The sequence below is a fragment of the Anabrus simplex genome, chromosome 2 (genome assembly GCF_040414725.1).
Source record: "Anabrus simplex isolate iqAnaSimp1 chromosome 2, ASM4041472v1, whole genome shotgun sequence".
Lineage (NCBI taxonomy): Eukaryota > Metazoa > Arthropoda > Insecta > Orthoptera > Tettigoniidae > Anabrus > Anabrus simplex.
In genome coordinates this window covers 288,156,850-288,174,761 of record NC_090266.1, presented here as the reverse complement: position 1 = coordinate 288,174,761, position 17,912 = coordinate 288,156,850, and the positions used below count along the sequence as shown (strand labels likewise).

The following is a 17,912-nucleotide window of genomic DNA, read 5'->3' as shown; positions in this document are numbered from 1 at the left end:
ATATCTTATGCACATAATGAGAGACTACTTCAAGGATTGCACTTTGCTGCATGATACAGAAGATGGACGACTGATGGCTGATGCAGCGCAGGGATTGATCCTTTGCCCAGATCTCTGGAACATCATGTATGATGGCTTGTTACATTTGGAGATGCCAGAGGACACGAAGCTTGTTGGCTACGCTGATGATGTGGCCGCCTAGATAGTGGCTCGTGTTGAGATGGCTCAAATAAAACTGAATCAGGTGATGCAGCGCATAAAAGAATGGATGATGAGTCACAGGCTAACACTAGCAGAACACAAAACGGAGATAGTTTGACGAGGAAAAGGATCGAGACTCTTGTACCAACGACTGTTGGAGAGTTAGTGGTTGAAACGTCTACAAGCACAAAATATCTAGAAGTGACACTTGACTCCAAGCTCACATTCTGCAATCATATTCAGAGAGCGACAGATAAGGCAGTAAAATACATGACTGGACTTAGTAGATCGATGGGAAATACTAAAGGCCCGAAATCCAGTAAACGACGCCTTCTTATGTCGACAGTTCAGTCAGTGCTCCTGTATGGCTCTGAAATCTGGGCTGAATCCTTGAGATTTGCTTGGTATCGGAGAAGGATAGTTGCCGTACAACGGAGACCAGCTTTACGTATTGCATGTGCATACGGCACGGTTTCCGAACCTGCAATCCTCACGGTAGCAGCAATAGCCCCAATAGATCTACTTGCATTGGAGTGACAAGAAATCTGGCGTACCCAAGGAGAGCTGGGAAAGAAATGTGCCTTCAGCCAATAGATGAGGCGATGGCTAATCACATGGGAAAGTGACCCTTGGGGTAAATGGACCAAGCGACTGATACCACGCTTGGATATCTGGGTTGATAGGGTTCGTGGTGAAGTCAACTATTACCTCACACAGCTTCTAACAGGACATGGACATTTTCGGAAATTTCTGCATACAGTGGGCGGAGCGAGTGATGCAGCATGCATATGCTGTGACGACATCAATGATGTACTTCACACCTTCTTTGTTTGCGGCTACTGGATGATAAAGAGAAGATATGTGGAAACTGAATTGGGAGAACTGATACCAGATATTATTTCTGTGATGCTATGAAACCAGGAATCCTAGGATCATGTGGCAGTGTATATGGAGGATGTCCTTCGTCAGAAGAAGAGGGATTTGGAAGCATACAAACACCTGTAAAGGAGAAATGAAGAAAGAAGAAGTCTGAAAGACTAAGTAAGCACGACATCACCCTGAAGTAATGCGAGAGCTGTTCCGGGGTGATGACACACATCGTGGGAAAAGGGCGTGTGGTTTTTAGTGGGTAAGAATCCCACACACTTGTGGAATGCGGACCCTTCACAAGTGTCTTTTGAAGATTTTCCACAGTCCCTCATAAAAAAATTTAAAAATTATTATTAATATTATTATTATTATTATTATTATTATTATTATTATTATTATTATTATTATTATTATTATTATTATTATTATTATTATTATTATTATTATTATTATTATTATTATTTAATTTTTCTGTTAAATCTAGCTGGCAGAGATATTAATATTTTATTCCATCTTAGGTGTGGTTATGTCCATTGTTGAGCATGCTATTGTTTCTCATCTTCTTTTGTCTTTAGTGATGCTTCTCCTTGTCCATTGTCTTGTAGATATCATGGGTGTGGCATGTTAATTTATTGTGCTCTTATGAATTGTATTAATTTTGTGGTTTGGAAATATTTACTAAATCTGTGGTAATTCTGTGTAAGGATTTCTTTTTCAAGTTTCTATTCTAGTGCAAATTTTAAAATTTGATATGGAATATTATGCCTGAATGGACATTAAATATTGAGCATTTGGACTCCATTACAGAAAGTCATAACTGCATCCAATTTTATTGTTTTGAGGAAGAGTCACTGTTATTTAACTTATAAATTTTATTTTACCTCAAATTATTTCTGTATTTTCTCATAATTTTCAATAAAAGAGACTTACACTTTCTTTGGGGGTATATATTTGGTAACTGTTCCATGGAAAGTATTATTAATTTTTACTTGACTGTAATGTTAACTTCTACTTTATTCATTAAAATTGTTAATTTCATTTGGGAAGTTACTTCTTATTTAATTTCTTTTGAGTGCCAAGGTTCTCCTTTTCTTTGAGAATATAAGTAACATGATCACATCTCTTACCTATTACATGTTCTTACCCTTGCATACATTTTCCCCTGCTCATTTTGTTTTTACTGTATGGTAAATAAATATTATGTTTTCATTTTGCTGTTGAAGTTTCTGAAGTTTTTGTTGACTGCTTCTCCATTTCCTTATGTCTCGGGCCCTTTCCTATAAGTGTGTCCTGTTGTTTGTTATATTGTTGTAAACTGGTGCTTTAAATCTATTATCTAATTTTTCTGTGCTGCGTTGCCTACTGTTATTTGCTTATAATTTATCCTAGGATGTATCTTTACCGTTAACAGTAGCCTTCACAATGTGGGTGCCATTGGAGACCCGCGGTGGGACTTATGGCGGTAAAATTCATTCATTTATTCATTCATTCATTCATTCATTTATTCATTTATTTATTTATGAGAACCTCCGTGGATCAGGTTTCAGCGCATCGGCCTTTCACTACTGGGTACCATGGTTCAAATCCCTGTCCCTGCAAGTGAGATTTGTGCTGGACAAAGCGGAGGTGGGACAGATTTTTCTCCACGTACTCTGGATTTTCCTGTCATCTTGCATTCCTGCAACACTCTCCAATATCATTCTATTTCATCTGTCAGTCATTAATCGGCAGCTGGCACAATTCCAATCCTCGCTGATAGATGGGGGCTTCATTCATTCCATTCCTGACCTGGTCGAATAACTTGAAACAAGGTGTGGAGTTTCATTTTCACTGATTTATATTTATTCATTTATTGTTAATTGTGGTGTCCATTTGCTTCAGAATAGTCTGCTGGAGTTGCTGAAATTAAAGAGTGAAATTTGTTTTCAGGCTTCAAGTGTGTCACTGGAACTGCTGATATAGCATCCGAGTAAAGTTGACCGATGCAGTTTCTATGATATCCATGTTCGGTTTACACTGTGACATGGAGTGAAGTGGAAACCAGGCAGCATTTTACAGTATCCAGGATATTCTGTCCCCCATAAATCCAACCCCTAGTCCATGTCGTGGGGGACGGGCAACGGTATGAATTAGGAGATAGCCTGCAAGGGCGAAGTACAGTTGGGACCTTGTGTGCCCCAGGACTGCTACAGTAGCTGTGAAGGCCTTACAGGAACTCTGAAAAGTAATGGCTAATGGGGCTCTGGTGAAGTCCTTAACGGCAACTGAGGCAAAGAAGGAGACTTTTGGTACGGCAAAGTTGGTGGAGGAGGCAACCCTGAAGAGGGAAACCACTGCCTTGTGGTGAAGAGGGATCTTTAAAGGCTAAGGGAGACAACCCCAACAGAAAAAAGCATGCCTGGAGGCTTTAGGTGGCAGTCCCACCACCAGGCTTGGGTGCTGTGGGCTAACAACTCGCACAACCTTAAATTATGCCATTACAGAAACATCAACAAAGAGAAACAAGACTGATCCAAAGATGATGATTTTTGGCTGGAAAAAGGTAACAAAAATTGGTTTATGAAATGTGAGAACTCTGCGGGAAAGTGGAAGACTACAGCAGGCAGTGGCATGAACATCTTGGGATTAATTGAGGTGAGATGATGGAATGAGTATGGGGAATTGATCACCCATGGTGAAGCTATATTTATATATCCTGGAAGACCTGAGGGCAATGGAGTTGTGAAGGTGTGGGCATATTGAGGGACAGGGAGGCTAAATGGAGCCTTGTGGAGTGGTATCCAGTGCCAGCAAGGATAATTGTGGCACGTTTCAAGACCAATATCAGAAATGTTGTGATTATTGTGTGCTATGCACCCAATGAGACAGCAAAGGAAGAAGGCAAACAGACATTTTATGTGCATTTAAATAGCATGATTAAAAAACAGAAGAGGAAGGATATAATTATATTTGGAGGAGATTTGAATGCTAAAGTGGGCCAGGATAATGAAAGACTTAAGCACATCATGAGAAGGCATGGCCTCTCAGAGTGCATGCGCCTGGTGCATGCACTGTGCATGGTGCAAAAGACGATTTTGCTTGGTTGACCAGAGTGCAGACCCCCACTACTCGATTTGGAGCAATAGTGCTGTCTCTCTCTTTCCCCACGCCTGTCTCGCTCACTCCCCCTGTCTCCCTCTTCCTCACTTGCTCCGTAGCGCTCCAAATCTGAGCCGAGCTTAGCCGAGTAGCCCAGAGACAAAGCGTTGGTCCGAGCCAAGCGGGACCGATGCACAGTGCACGGAGCTCTTGTGCCTCGATTTGCACGCATGAGATTTTGGGCATTTGAGAGGCCCTGGCCTAGGAGATCTGGTTATTGGTGGTATGGTATTTCCACATAAAGATTGTCATTAAGTGGCCTGGGTATCAGCGGATTTTTAGGACAGAGAATCAGATAGATCATGTGGTGACTGGATGAAGGTGGAGGCATTTACTGTTGGATGTGAGGAATAAGAGATATGCAGACATCAGCAGTGGTAATCATCTTTTTGTGGCTACTTTTAGGATGAAGACCCAGGCTCGGAAAAGGAAGACAGGACAAATAAGGAAGCAGTATGATGCTGGAAGCTAAAGGATGACAGAAAGTTGAAGGAAGTCTTCAGGATAGAACTAAAGAATTGATTTCAACCACTCACTCAGGTGGAGGATGGGACTGTTGAGGAAAAATAGGTGAAGATTAAATCTGTCTTTATGGAAGTAAGTGAAAATATCCTGGATTTTAAGGATAGGAGGAAAAAAGACTGGATGACAAAACAGACACGGGAAATCATTAGAGAGAGGAGAGATAAATGAGGCAATGAACGCATGTAAGACACAAGCAAGAAAGGCTGAACTGCAATCAAAATATGCTGCAAAGGTGAGGGAAGTAAAGAGAAGTGTGAGGTTGGATCAAAGGAACTGGACAGATGACTTATCTCAACAGGCAGAAAAGGAAGTCAACAAAGGAGATCTGAAAGAACTCCATACCATCACCAGAATTCTGGCAAGGAAGCAGATGCAGAAAAACCATTCAGTCAGAAACAAAGATGGATCCTTCTTAATTAACCCTGAGGATCATCTGAAGTGATGGCAGTTCTAAACTGCTCCATGGAAGATCAGTCAGATGTGGGGGAAGGAGAAGAAGAAGATGAGATTCAGTCTGACCCAAGAATTAAAACCTGCATTCCAACAGTAGAGGAAATCAAGAAGGCATTCAAAGATTTGTATATTAGCAAGGCAGCAGAGTTGACAACATTCCATCAGAAGTCAAAAAGATTTATATGGGCACTACTGCCAATATATTGCCGCCTCTGTTTGAGAAGGTATGGGTTACTGGAGAAATGTTGACAGACTGGAGATGTGGATTGTTGGTGAAGTTGCCAAAAAAGGGGGATACATCAAATTGTAACAACTAGTGGGGCATTATGCTTTTCTGAATCTCTAGCAAAGTCTTCAGCAGGATTCTGCTGAACATAATTAAAGAATGTGTCAACTTGAGGCTCTGACAAGAACAGGCAGGCTTTCGTCTGAATCGCTCGTGCATTGACCAAATAAACACTTTGAGGATAATTCTGGAGCAGTGTGCCGAATGGTCATCTCGCCTCTATGCAACGTTTGTTGACTTTGAGAAAGCTTTTGACTCGATCAACAGAGGAGCCATGTGGAATGAAGTGAAGCGTTATGGATTGCCAGCCCAAATTGTCGATCTCATTCGAGAAACGTACCATGATTACTCATGTAAGGTCATTCATGGAGGACGTATAGCTGAGCCTATATCTGTACATTCAGGAGTTCGTCAAGGGTGTATCCTGTCGCCAACTATGTTCTTGGTTGTGATTGATGTGGTAATGTGGAACGTGACTTGAAATGTGAAATGTGGTATACAATGGGGATTAGTCAACAGGCTTGAAGATCTGGAATTTGCTGACGATTTGTGTCCCCTGTCCGAGGCACATGGAGAAATGCAAGCCAAGCTCGAAGATTGGGTAGAGGATGGAAAAAAGTTGCGACTAATGATCAACTCAAAGAAGACCAAGACCCTAAGGATTAACACGAACAAATTAGACTCATTTGTTTTCAATGGTGAATCTATTGAGGATGTGGATAGCTTCACTTACTGGGGCATTGTAGTTGCCAAAGATGGGCGAGCTGCACAAGATGTCTCGCAGTGCATTCAAAAAGCAAATGGTGCCTTTGTTCGGCTCAATCCAGTCTGTAAGAATAACAGAATATCTAGCAAGACTTGGAAAGTGACTGGAGTAATTACATCCAAGTTGCATTCCTTTGTTAACCACTGTTTGTGAAAGATTCTTAACATCTACTGGCCAGAAGTAATCTCCAACCATTAACTCTGGAGTAGGATGAGAGAGAATGAGATGGCCATACAGATAATACAGTGGAAATGGAAATGGATCGGGCATACACTGAGGAATGGGAATGAAGCAAGTGAGAGAGAGGCACTGGACTGGAACACTTCAGGTTAAAGGAAGAGAGGGAGACCTAAGCAAACGTGGCAAAGATCTGTACACACGGAAGCGATGGAAGAAGGCAAGACCTGGAGTGAGGTAAAGAGGCTGGCTGTCAACAGGACCAGATGGAGATGCTACGTTGATGTCCTATGTTCCACGAGGAACAACAGGAATTAAGTCAAATAAGTCAAAGGACATTCTATGCTATGCAGCCAATATTTCTGTGGAATATTGTTTAAGGGAAGGAAATCAAGTTTTTTTAATTAAAGTCTCTGGTTTAACCAGTTCATCCCAAAACTGAATAAACTCAGTCATAGGAGGTGATGCAGGAATAAGATTTTACATTTGATTAACGAATAATGCTTATGACAGTATTGTTGATTCAAAAGGTCATTTACTAATGCTGTAGTATGGCTTTATTATGTCTATTCACAAATTACCAGAATTTGTGGCATAGAGACTGACATATTCTACATCATACTGCAAGAAAACACTTGTGGTGTTCTGGTGGTAAGTGCTGAATAACTGGTCCACTGATTTTCTATGTACAATTAATCCAGATTAATATACTTACAATATTTTCAAATATAACTTTTGTAAAATCCATCCCATTTTCCTCACCTATCACTTACAAGTTTTATATGTAGGGAGATCGTGTCAGTTTATCAAAATTATTCATGGTCTCTAGAAGAGTTGATTGAAATAAGAGAACTTGTGCATTCAATTCATACAAAGAGCACTAGGAAAGTTTTGTAATAAGCAAAAACAGTTGGATGGACAACCCTATTATGGTGAGGGATGAAAAGAGGGGTGAAAACTGGTCTAGAAGACAGCAAGGCGTGACCTTCACATCAGTTGTTACCAAGCAGTGGGATTGAAAGCAAGTTAAGATGTCAGTGTAGTTTTAAATTTAAAGGAATCATTTGGGAACGAAAGAAGAGATTTGTACCTGTTAAGAAGGGTAAAATGACCTCAGACCCTGTTTATTATACAAGGAAAATAAGGAAATTAAAAAGAAAATGTAGAATAGTAAACAGGAAAATCAAAGAGGGTAGGGAGAATAGAGAAACTAGAAAACAGCTAATGAGGGAACTGAATAGAGTGAAAAAGGAAGCAAAAGAGAAATATATGAATGGCATACTTCAAGAGGGTAATGACCACAAAAGGAAATGGAAAAAGATGTATTCATATATTAGGAATCAAAAAGGAAAAGGAATCCAAATTCCTACAATGGTGGGAGAAGGGGGTGAACACTATTCAACAGATACTGAGAAAGCATATCTCTTTAGTAGGGAATTCAGAGATTCAGTAGAAGATTGTCAGGAGTTGGAAACAGTAACAGAAGATAGAGAGGGAGAGACATATAGGGAAACAAGAAGCTTCTCATTCACAAATGAAGATATTTTCAGAGAAATCCAACTGCTTCAACAAGGAAAAGCAGCAGGAAGTGATCAAATTACTGGGGAGGTATTAAAGACAATGGGGTGGTATATAGTACCTTATTTAAAATTTCTCTTTGACTATGTCATAAATAATAGTATAATACCAAAAGAATGGAAGGAATCTATAATAATACCAATTTATAAAGGAAAGGGCGATAAAAGGAAACCAGAGAACTACAGACCAATCAGCCTGACCAGTATAGTTTGTAAAATACTGGAGAGTTTAATATCAAAGTACATCAGAGGGATATGTGATGATAAAAATTGGTTCATAAGGAGCCAGTATGGATTTAGAAAGAAATTTTCTTGTGAGGCACAACTGGTGGGATTTCAGCAGGACATATCAGATCAGTTGGATTCAGGAGGCCAGTTAGATTGCATAGCCATAGACCTTTCCAAAGCCTTTGATAGAGTGGAACATGGAATATTATTAAAGTAATTGGAGGGAATAGGATTGGACGTAAGGGTTATACGTTGGATGAGAACATTTCTAAATTCAAGGGTTCAGAAAATCAAAGTAGGAAATAATATATCACAGGAAGAGAAAGTTTGGAAGGGAATGCCACAGGGTAGTATAATTGGTCTGTTACTTTTCTTAATATACACAAATGATTTAGGGAACAATATAACATCAAAAATAAGATTGTATGCAGATGATATAATTGTTTATAGGGAAATAAATAAGATTGAGGATTGTTCAGAATTACAAAGGGACCTTGAAAGTATCCAACAATGGGTTGAAGAAAATAATATGAAGGTTAATGGAGGCAAATCAACTGTTACAACATTTACAAACAGGAGCTTTAAAACTGAATTTGAATATACTTTGGATGAGGTAGTTATCCCAAAAGATGGCAAGTGCAAATACTTAGGTGTGAGATTTGAAAGTAATTTTCACTGGAAGGGTCATGTTGATGACATTGTTGGGAAAGCATACAGATCGTTACATGTCATAATGAGGCTACTTAAAGATGCAATAAAGAATTAAAAGAAAAAAGTTACTTAAGTATGGTTCGTCCATTATTGGAATATGCAAACATTGTTTGGGATCCTCACCAAGAATACCTAATAAAAGAAATAGACAGTGTGCAGAGGAAAGCAGCAAGATTTGTAACAGGGGATTTCAGGAGAAACAGTAGTGTATCAGAAATGTTAGAGGAACTTGGGTGGGAAACTTTAAGTAAAAGAAGGGAGAAAACTAGACTTATAGGATTATATAGAGCCTATACAGGAGAAGAAGCATGGGGAGAAATCCATGAGAGGCTTGAGTTGGAAAATAATTATATTGGCAGAACTGACCACAAGTATAAAATTAGAAGGAATTTTAGCAGAAGCGACTGGGGTAAATTTTCATTCATTGGGAAAGGCGTGAAAGAGTGGAACAGTTTACCAGGGGTAAAGTTTGATCCTTTTCCAAAATCTGTACAGGTATTCAAGAAGAGAATAAACAGCAACAAGTAAAATAAATTAAATGTTAGAGGGCATTCGACCAGTGCAGGCTATTGTAAATAAAAAATGTGTGTTTAAAAAAAATTAATTCCATCCCCTGGTCCATGGAGTTTGGACAGCCAAAGTGGGGGATTGCCTGTAGGGGTGAAGTACAGTGTGGCCTTCGAGTGCCCTGAGACCGCTACGGTAGCTGTGAAGGCCTTTCAGGAACTCTGAAAAGTGGTGGCAAAAGGGGGCTCTGGTTAAGACGCAGCAGGTCGTTATGCTACTTAGGTTCCAAAATGGGTAAAAAGAAAGTTAATATATGTAATGTAAATTTTAATCTTATACCAGTTGTGCATAGTATTATTGAAATATTGGCCGGTAGAAGAGACCCTCCACATCCCTGCACCAGCTATTCATTCAATTCTACATGACCATCTCCATGTTAAAAAGGTTTGTTCCCTTTGGGTGCTCCATTCACTTTCAGAGAAGCAAAGGGCTCATCGAGTGAAATGGTGCCGAAAAATGCTAAAACAGTTTGAAAATGGGACTTCATGTAACGTCAATATTATTGTTACAGGTGACAAAACTTGGCATTTTTATTATTATGATGTCCCAACAAAATCCCGGAACAAGGTGTGGCTGTTTTAAAATGAGAGTACTCCTGTGACTGTGCGAAAGTCAAGGTTAGTGAAACACTTGGCTCTCGCATCATGACAATGCTCCAGCACATCGTGCAAATGTAACAATGGATTTTCTTGCCAGATCAGAGTTGACTGTGCTTGTTCACCCTCCATACAGTCCTGATCTTGCCCCATGTGACTTCGCACTCTTCCCAGAAGTGAAGATGAAGCTGAAAGGGCAGCGTTTTGCATCCGACGAGGAGCTTCTGGCAGCATGGAATCAAGGGTGTGAAAATGTAACCGAAGAAAAGTGGCAGAGTTGGTTCAGTAACTGGTTTTGACGTATAGAGAAGTGTATGGAATGTGGTGAAAATTATTTTGAAAAAGTGTTCACTCACATTGTAAAACTTTCCTAGTGCCCTTTGTACAGACGAGTTGGAAGAACACCTCCACTAGCTTCAGCATGTTCCACAGATATGTAGTGTGTGTTAACTCTATTTATTTATTTGCTTATACTGGCCATGCATACAGAATTCAGCAGCCTACTTGGCTCATCTTCACTAGTTTGCCAAGAATTCCTAGACTCTCATGGCTACTCCTTATGTTTTATTCCTCACGTACACATTGGTACATAACGTTGCAGCATGCTAAAGTCTAAATTAAAATTGTCAATTTTATTCCTGGAAGCACACCTGAATCATCCTGCAAACATCTGCCGAGTCTTCAACAGACGATGGTGGTCTTTCATATCTGGTCCTAGTAGCCTGGAAATGTTTACACGTATGTGTACATGTATGTGTCTCTGGCAAAGTCGGACAACCCATCACTATCCACTTTGCCTAGTTTACCGCATTTGTAGATGGTATTAGATGCCTCACACACTTACGGAAGAATTAGTTGGTTTGTATGCTTAAGACATATTATTTGTATGCAAGGCTAAACATTTCTTCACATGTGTACAACGATGGGATGTCAGGTGATGCAAAACTTGTTGATGAGTATATTTTAAGTGAAGGATTGACCACTACTATTTAAGCAATCCATATCCAGCTGGATTTTCTATTGAAAGATACTAAAATAATACATACATAATTGCAACTACGATTATATTTAACTATTAGGTAGATGTTTTCATAATCTACAATGTAGATGTAAAAAGAAGTATTAAGTAAACTTACCCTGAACTCCACCATATTGAACTTGGATAATATAACTTGAACATAGATAAACATCAAGGCAATGCCTATTATTAGTTTATCTATGTCTTGAAATATTGCTGCTTCGCTAATATCACCATAACTGAAAGATAAGAAGAGAGAAGGGATATCTAAAATCATATTTTCATACATCATTAACAAAAAAGCAATATAAGAGGAGAAAATAAAATCAATAACAAGTAAGCCTGTAATTCTGTGTGGTTTTTGATATAATGTTTAAAAACACGGGGCTACCAAACAGCAGACGCGTGACTTTTGGTTTAAAAATCTCCTGTGCATTGCCCCAAAGTCAATCCATGACCAACTTCGTGGGAATCCAGTGATGTTATTACCCAGGAATCACATAATGTTATCCCCCTGTGGGTGAGGGCAGTAGAATAACATTCACAGTATCCCCTGCCTGTTGTAAGAGGTGACTAAAAGTGGCCCCACAGGCTCTTGACTTTGGAGTGCAGTTTAGCAACCACCTGGCATTGCTTCTACTTATTTGTGCCAGGCTCCTTACTTTCACCTACCGGTATTCTATTTGACTTCTCTTGGTCAACTCTTGTTCTTTTCTAACCCTGATGGTATTAAAGTATTTAAGGCCTAGGGAGTCTTATATTTTCACCCTCTTCCTTGCCCTTGTCTTTCTTTGCCCAATACCTTCATTTATCAAAGTGTCAGACCCCTTTCGTGTTTTTCCCTCTGATTAATGTTAATAGAGGATGGTTGCCCAGTTGTACTTTCTCTTAAAACAATAATCACCACCACGTCATGTCCTTCTAAATGACAGGAAGGGAGCTCCCACAAATGCCCAACATGTTGTAACTATGAGCAAGATAAAACATCAAAAACAGTGCTGCCAATGCGACTTTTGAGGTTGGCAGTTACAAAGTGGGCTTTGGCCAGCAGGTCGCCACGGCTTGTCCGTGGTTTGATGGCTCTGCACTCTCACCATGAGCTGTCCTGAGAATGGTTTTTCATGGTTTTCAATGGGACAGTTCCTCAGTTCCTAGTATAGGCCTCGTCCACCAAACCCCTCACCTTCTCCGAACATGTCCTTCACTGAATCACATCTCCCTGGCCTGAGAGACAGCGTTACCAACTAGGAAGCCCACCGTCCCTTTCAGGGACAGAATGAAATTGTAGTAGTAGTAGTAGTAGTAGTAGTAGTAGTAGTACCAGGCGAGTTGTCCGTGCGCGTAGAGGCGCGCGGCTGTGAGCTTGCATCCGGGAGATAGTAGGTTCGAATCCCACTATTGGCAGCCCTGAAGATGGTTTTCCGTGGTTTCCCATTTTCACACCAGGCAAATGCTGGGGCTGTACCTTAATTAAGGCCATGGCCGCTTCCTTCCAACTCCTAGGCCTTTCCTATCCCATCGTCGCCATAAGACCTATCTGTGTCGGTGCGACGTAAAGCCCCTAGCAAAAAAAAAGTAGTAGTAGTAGTGGTAGTAGTGGTAGTAGAAGTAGTGACCTTTGAGTAAGATAATCATGTAGATTCTGCTACCAATTATAACTCTCAGCTGACCTATATGGTGATATAGTAGCAATAAAATAGCAGTTTGAAAATATAGAAACAATATTCCACTAGTGATTTGAAGGAGCTGGGTTCTAAAGGATTCCGTGGATGGTACATAGAAACGGAAGTTAGGAGAATCCATGAAAACTGAACAAAGAAAGGAGTAATTTCTTTGAACACTACATATGGTACCTTTGAAGAACCAACAATAAATCATGTCACATTTCATTAGACAATAAATGATCAAATATGCTTTCCCTTTTTTCTTTCCTAACACGTAATCTATCTCAGATAGAAACTGCAAAAAATGTAGAGATAAAATGACTCAATCCCTAATAAAGATTTTGACAATAGAAGCAATGTTCCTAGACCACCAAAACAGTGAAATACAAACTGGAGTTTAATAATCAATTCAACAAACACTGTAACAAAGTACACAAAAAAATACAGCAATGTTGATTAATTAAAGACTAGATAAACAATAATAATAAAAGATCACCTTGGGAAAATTGGAGAGGAAGGGAGGAGGAAATGATGGGAGCACAGAAGAAGGAATTGTCCTTAGAAACAGGTATATATCATAGAGTGACACATGAAACTTGTGATATCTTAGCTGAATAGGTGGGCAAAATATGGACACAAGTCCCAAATTCTCAAAGTCCAGTCAAAATGTTTTTTTCATAGAAATTCGGCCAACCAAGAGTGTCCAGCACTCATAAAAGATATCTTGACCATACACATATCACTGAAAATTCAAAGTAAAGCATCACGTCTGTAGATGCAGAGTGGGTCTCGGCCCGTAACTGGCCGTGGCTGCTCCATGGTCCAACAGCTCTGCACTCTGACCGGCCAACCAAACAGAGGAGGGGTGGCCACGGCTCTACCGTGGCTCTACGCCTCTGCATTCAAGAGATGGGACATGGTTGGACCTCACGGTTGGTCCCAACCGTCGGCTGACCTGAGAATGGTTTTCTATGGTTTTCCATTCTCCTGCAGCAAGGCAAATGCTGGGACAGTTCTTAGTATAGGTCACCTACCCCCTCACCTTCTCCGAGCATCTCCTTCACCGTAACAAATCTCCCGGCCTGAGAGTTGGCTTTACCGTCTAAGAGACCTGCCTCCCCCTTCAGGGAAGGAATGAAAACATTTCAGTAGTAGTAGTGGAGCCTCCGTGGCTCAGATGGCAACGTGTCGACCTCTCACCGCTGGATACCGTGCTTCAAATCCCGGTAACTCCATGTGAGATTTCTGCTGGACAAAGCGGAGGAGGGACAGGTTTTTCTCCGGGTACTCTTGTTTTCCCTGTCATCTTTCATTTCAGCAACACTCTCCATTCTCATTTCATAGCATCTATCAGTCATTAATAAATCACTTTGGGAGTGGCGACCCCATCGTACTAATAAACTATATATGATTCATTCGTTACCTCCCTGACCCGGTCAATGACTGGAAAAACAGCTTGTAGGTTTTCATTTTCAGTAGTAGTAGTAGTAGTAGTAGTAGTAGTTTTTGTAAAGCATCGGCGGTTGCAGAGTGGGCTTTGGCCTACAGGTGGCCATGGCTGGTCCGTGGTTCGACAGCTCTGCACTCCGACTGACCGAGCAAAGCAGAAGAGAGGTGGCGCGGCTCTGTCATGAATCTACATCTCTGCATTCGGGAGACGGAGAGGGACTGTCCCTATCATTGGTTGTTCTGAGAATGATTTTCTGTGGTTTTTCATTATCCTGCACTAAGGCGAATGCCAGGACAGTTCCTAGTATAGGCCACGGCGGCCAAGTCTCTATCACATCTCCCTGGCCTGAGAGACGGTGTTACCTAATATTCCCTTCAGGGACGGAATGAAAATGTTTTAGTAGTAGTAGTAGTAGTAGTAGTAGTAGCAGCAGCAGCAGCAGCAAAGTGAAGACCCCCACATTCCCTCCTCTCAACATTGGCAGTCTAGCCACAGCCTAATATAAATGCTGCCAAAAGTCACATCACAACACCAGGTAGTCCTTCACCACTGACCACGATTATTCAGCCCCCAATCAATCATTCAGAGCAATAATCTTGGAAATAGATATCAGTTTTTTAAACCTCTGATGAGGACCTTCCAACATAATCTGAATTAAGGCACAATCTATTAATATGTTCGAAACATACGACCATTGTCACCCTATCTACAAGCTATATCTATCTATAAATACTCATTAATATATGACTACAGTAGGTAGTACTAGAACCAAGATTCTTGTAAATGTGTCACCCTTGTCTGTAGTCATAAGTATAGATATACAGTACTATGTCACTGTAGTCATATAATAAATTGGATTCCATTCAACGCTATCACCTTGGTTGCAGGCAGGTTTAATTTTGGTTATTTTAAAATGATGGAAGATAATGAACCCATTACATTACTTTAATAAAATGTATATAAGCAGGTCCACCTATTGTACAAGGGCTGTTTTTTTTTCAACATCCAATGGGCTATAAATTCAAGACAAATTGACATAACAAAATGATTTTATTACTAACATGTATTAGTTTCATACTTATTTTTTCTGCATAATTGCCAAAACCTTTTAGGCATTTGTCATATCGTGATACTAGCTTTGCGATGCCCTCTGCAAAGAAGTCTGCCGCCAGTGAGGTAAGGTGCGTCTGGACAGCCTCCTGAAGTTCTTCGTTGGTGGCGAAGCGTTGTCCGCCCAACCATCACTTCAAACTCATCAACACGCTCAATCACGTGTATGGTAGCGACAGACTTGCGTCCTTGCCCACTGTCATCATAGATGTCTGTTTGCCCTTCTTTAAATTTCCGACACCATTCCCATACACTACCACCACTCATACAGTTTTCACCATACCATAACACTACACTCATTCTGCGATGGATTTTGGAAACGCAACATCCTTCTGCTTGAAGAAAACGTATCACAGTTCGCAGCTCACACCTGGCAGGAGTATCAATCTTAGCGGCCATGTTCAATTGCCCGCAGTTTGGTTACAACTGGTGCATTGGAGCCGACAGTGGCAGAGGTTGCGGAGGGAATGTTGCGCAACTGCATGATGCACAGATCTGGCTCCCGACTATCTCTTATTTACTTACATGCATGATCAAAAAAAAAAAGCCCTCGTAAATTTCAACATACATCATAATGCAGAAATATCACTAGGTTCTTTTTTTTTTATTTGCTATTTGATTTATGTTGCAATGACACAGATATGTCTTATGGCGACAATGGGATTGGAAAGGCCTAGGAATTGGAAGGAAGCGGCCGTGGCCTTAGTTAAGGTACAGCCCCGGCATTTGCCTGGTGTGTAAATGGGAAACCACGGAAAACCATCTTCAGGGCTGCCGACAGTGGGGCTCGAACCCACTATCTCCCGATTGCTGGATACTGGCCGCACTTAAGCGACTGCAGCTATCGAGCTCGGTATTACTAGGTTCAAGTTAATTTAATCTTACTCATGGAAGAACTATGCAAGACTATTCTGCCATCACCTAGCAAATGCAGATGTATCATTTTGTATACTGAAATCTCAAATCCTCAATACACTTGTAAACAATACTTGATAATGTGCCCAAAGCTCTCGTACATTTACTTATTTTATTTTACAATAATACAGGACAGTCTATTTTAATTGTTTATATAACATATTATCCTTACTAACACATAAGATTAATGCTGTTCTTTCCGACATGTTGAAAAGTAAAACATTAGAAACGTAAATTCCTCACACCCTACATTCCTTTACTGTATACTTCTGTATATTTAGGGGTACATGTAGATTTATGTGTATAAAGAAATTATCAATTAAGCATCATGATTGAAGATAGCGAATCCATATTGTTTAGTCAGATAAAATGTGTGTACTCAGGTGTATTTGTTGTAAACAGGGTAAACACAATATTGGTAATTATGCTTAGAATATCTTAATGTAAGATCATATTATCGACACTTATCAGAGTAGAGATCAATTAATTTTACTCACTGCAATATTTAAATTCTCTGCAAAACTGTCATCAATGGCAAAGAAAAAAGTGCATATAACACGTTATCTTCACTGACAGTTAAGGTATGGCTGTTCCAGTCAGCATGGTGAAATATGATAACAACTACATAATATATATTTATTTTATATATTTTATATGTTGTTGTTGTTGTTGTTTGAGTCATCAGTCCATAGACTGGTTTGATGCAGCTCTCCATGCCACATATTTTATATATTTATTTAAAAAGGAAAAGGAAGAAAAAGAAGAACATTTAGAAAAGAAAAAAAACGGTTGTTCTAATGCACATTGACCAAGTTATTATGAACCGAGCTCGATAGCTGCAGTCGCTTAATTGCGGCCAGTGTCCAGTATTCGGGAGATAGTAGGTTCGAACCCCACTATCGGCAGCCCTGAAAATGGTTTTCCGTGGTTTCCCATTTTCACACCAGGCAAATGCTGGGGCTGTACCTTAATTAAGGCCACGGCCGCTTCCTTCCCACTCCTAGCCCTTTCCTGTCCCATCGTCGCCATAAGACCTATCTGAGTCGGTGCGACGTAAAGCAACTAGCAAAAAAAAAAAAAAAAGTTATTATGAAGATAGTGAGTTACAATTTTGTTTTCCGGTTTCTGTTATAATACTATCAAGAGAAACATTTATGTTTGTACTTACCAAGCATGTCTAATTATGTATACTCTACCAAAGAACAAATTATAATGCTTCCAGGAGCCTGATCATCTCAACCACAAATTCCACTATCACCTATGCTGTTCTATGTAACAAAAATAATGTACATCAATCCAGACAAAGATAATACATGGGCCATTTGTCAAATCTTCACCAGGTTTACCAGGAACAGATATCTAATGTACACAAGATGGGAATTTTAACATAAAAACCTCCGAAAAATTCTGCGCTCACTTCACTACAACAATTAGACTGGAGCATTTTGGATGACATGCCAAGGTGGTCAACATAACTCACATCCATCACCCATATTCCTCCCATCTCCATGCCCCCACAACTCTCCTGGCCAGAGAGTAGGCGTAACGTACTAGGTGGCCCACTCCTCCCTGAAGGAGAAAGATAGCTTGTAAGTAGTAATAGCAGTAGCAAAGTGAAGCATGGCCAGAGAGAGGGTGTTGCCCTTTAGGGGGCCTGTTG

At 40.2% G+C, this 17,912-nt stretch overlaps 1 protein-coding gene across 3 annotated transcripts in view; it reads right to left on the bottom strand.

Annotated features, from left to right (window-relative positions):
- The window catches only part of LOC136864060 (patched domain-containing protein 3), a 752,635-nt gene that overhangs the window by 251,202 nt on the left and 483,521 nt on the right, over nucleotides 1–17,912 (bottom strand). For all 3 annotated transcript variants that reach the window (XM_067140595.2, XM_067140594.2, XM_067140596.2), the window contains exon 7: nucleotides 11,232–11,352. In XM_067140595.2, coding sequence (XP_066996696.1) covers nucleotides 11,232–11,352 — 121 coding nt within the window. The remainder of the gene's footprint in view (nucleotides 1–11,231; nucleotides 11,353–17,912) is intronic.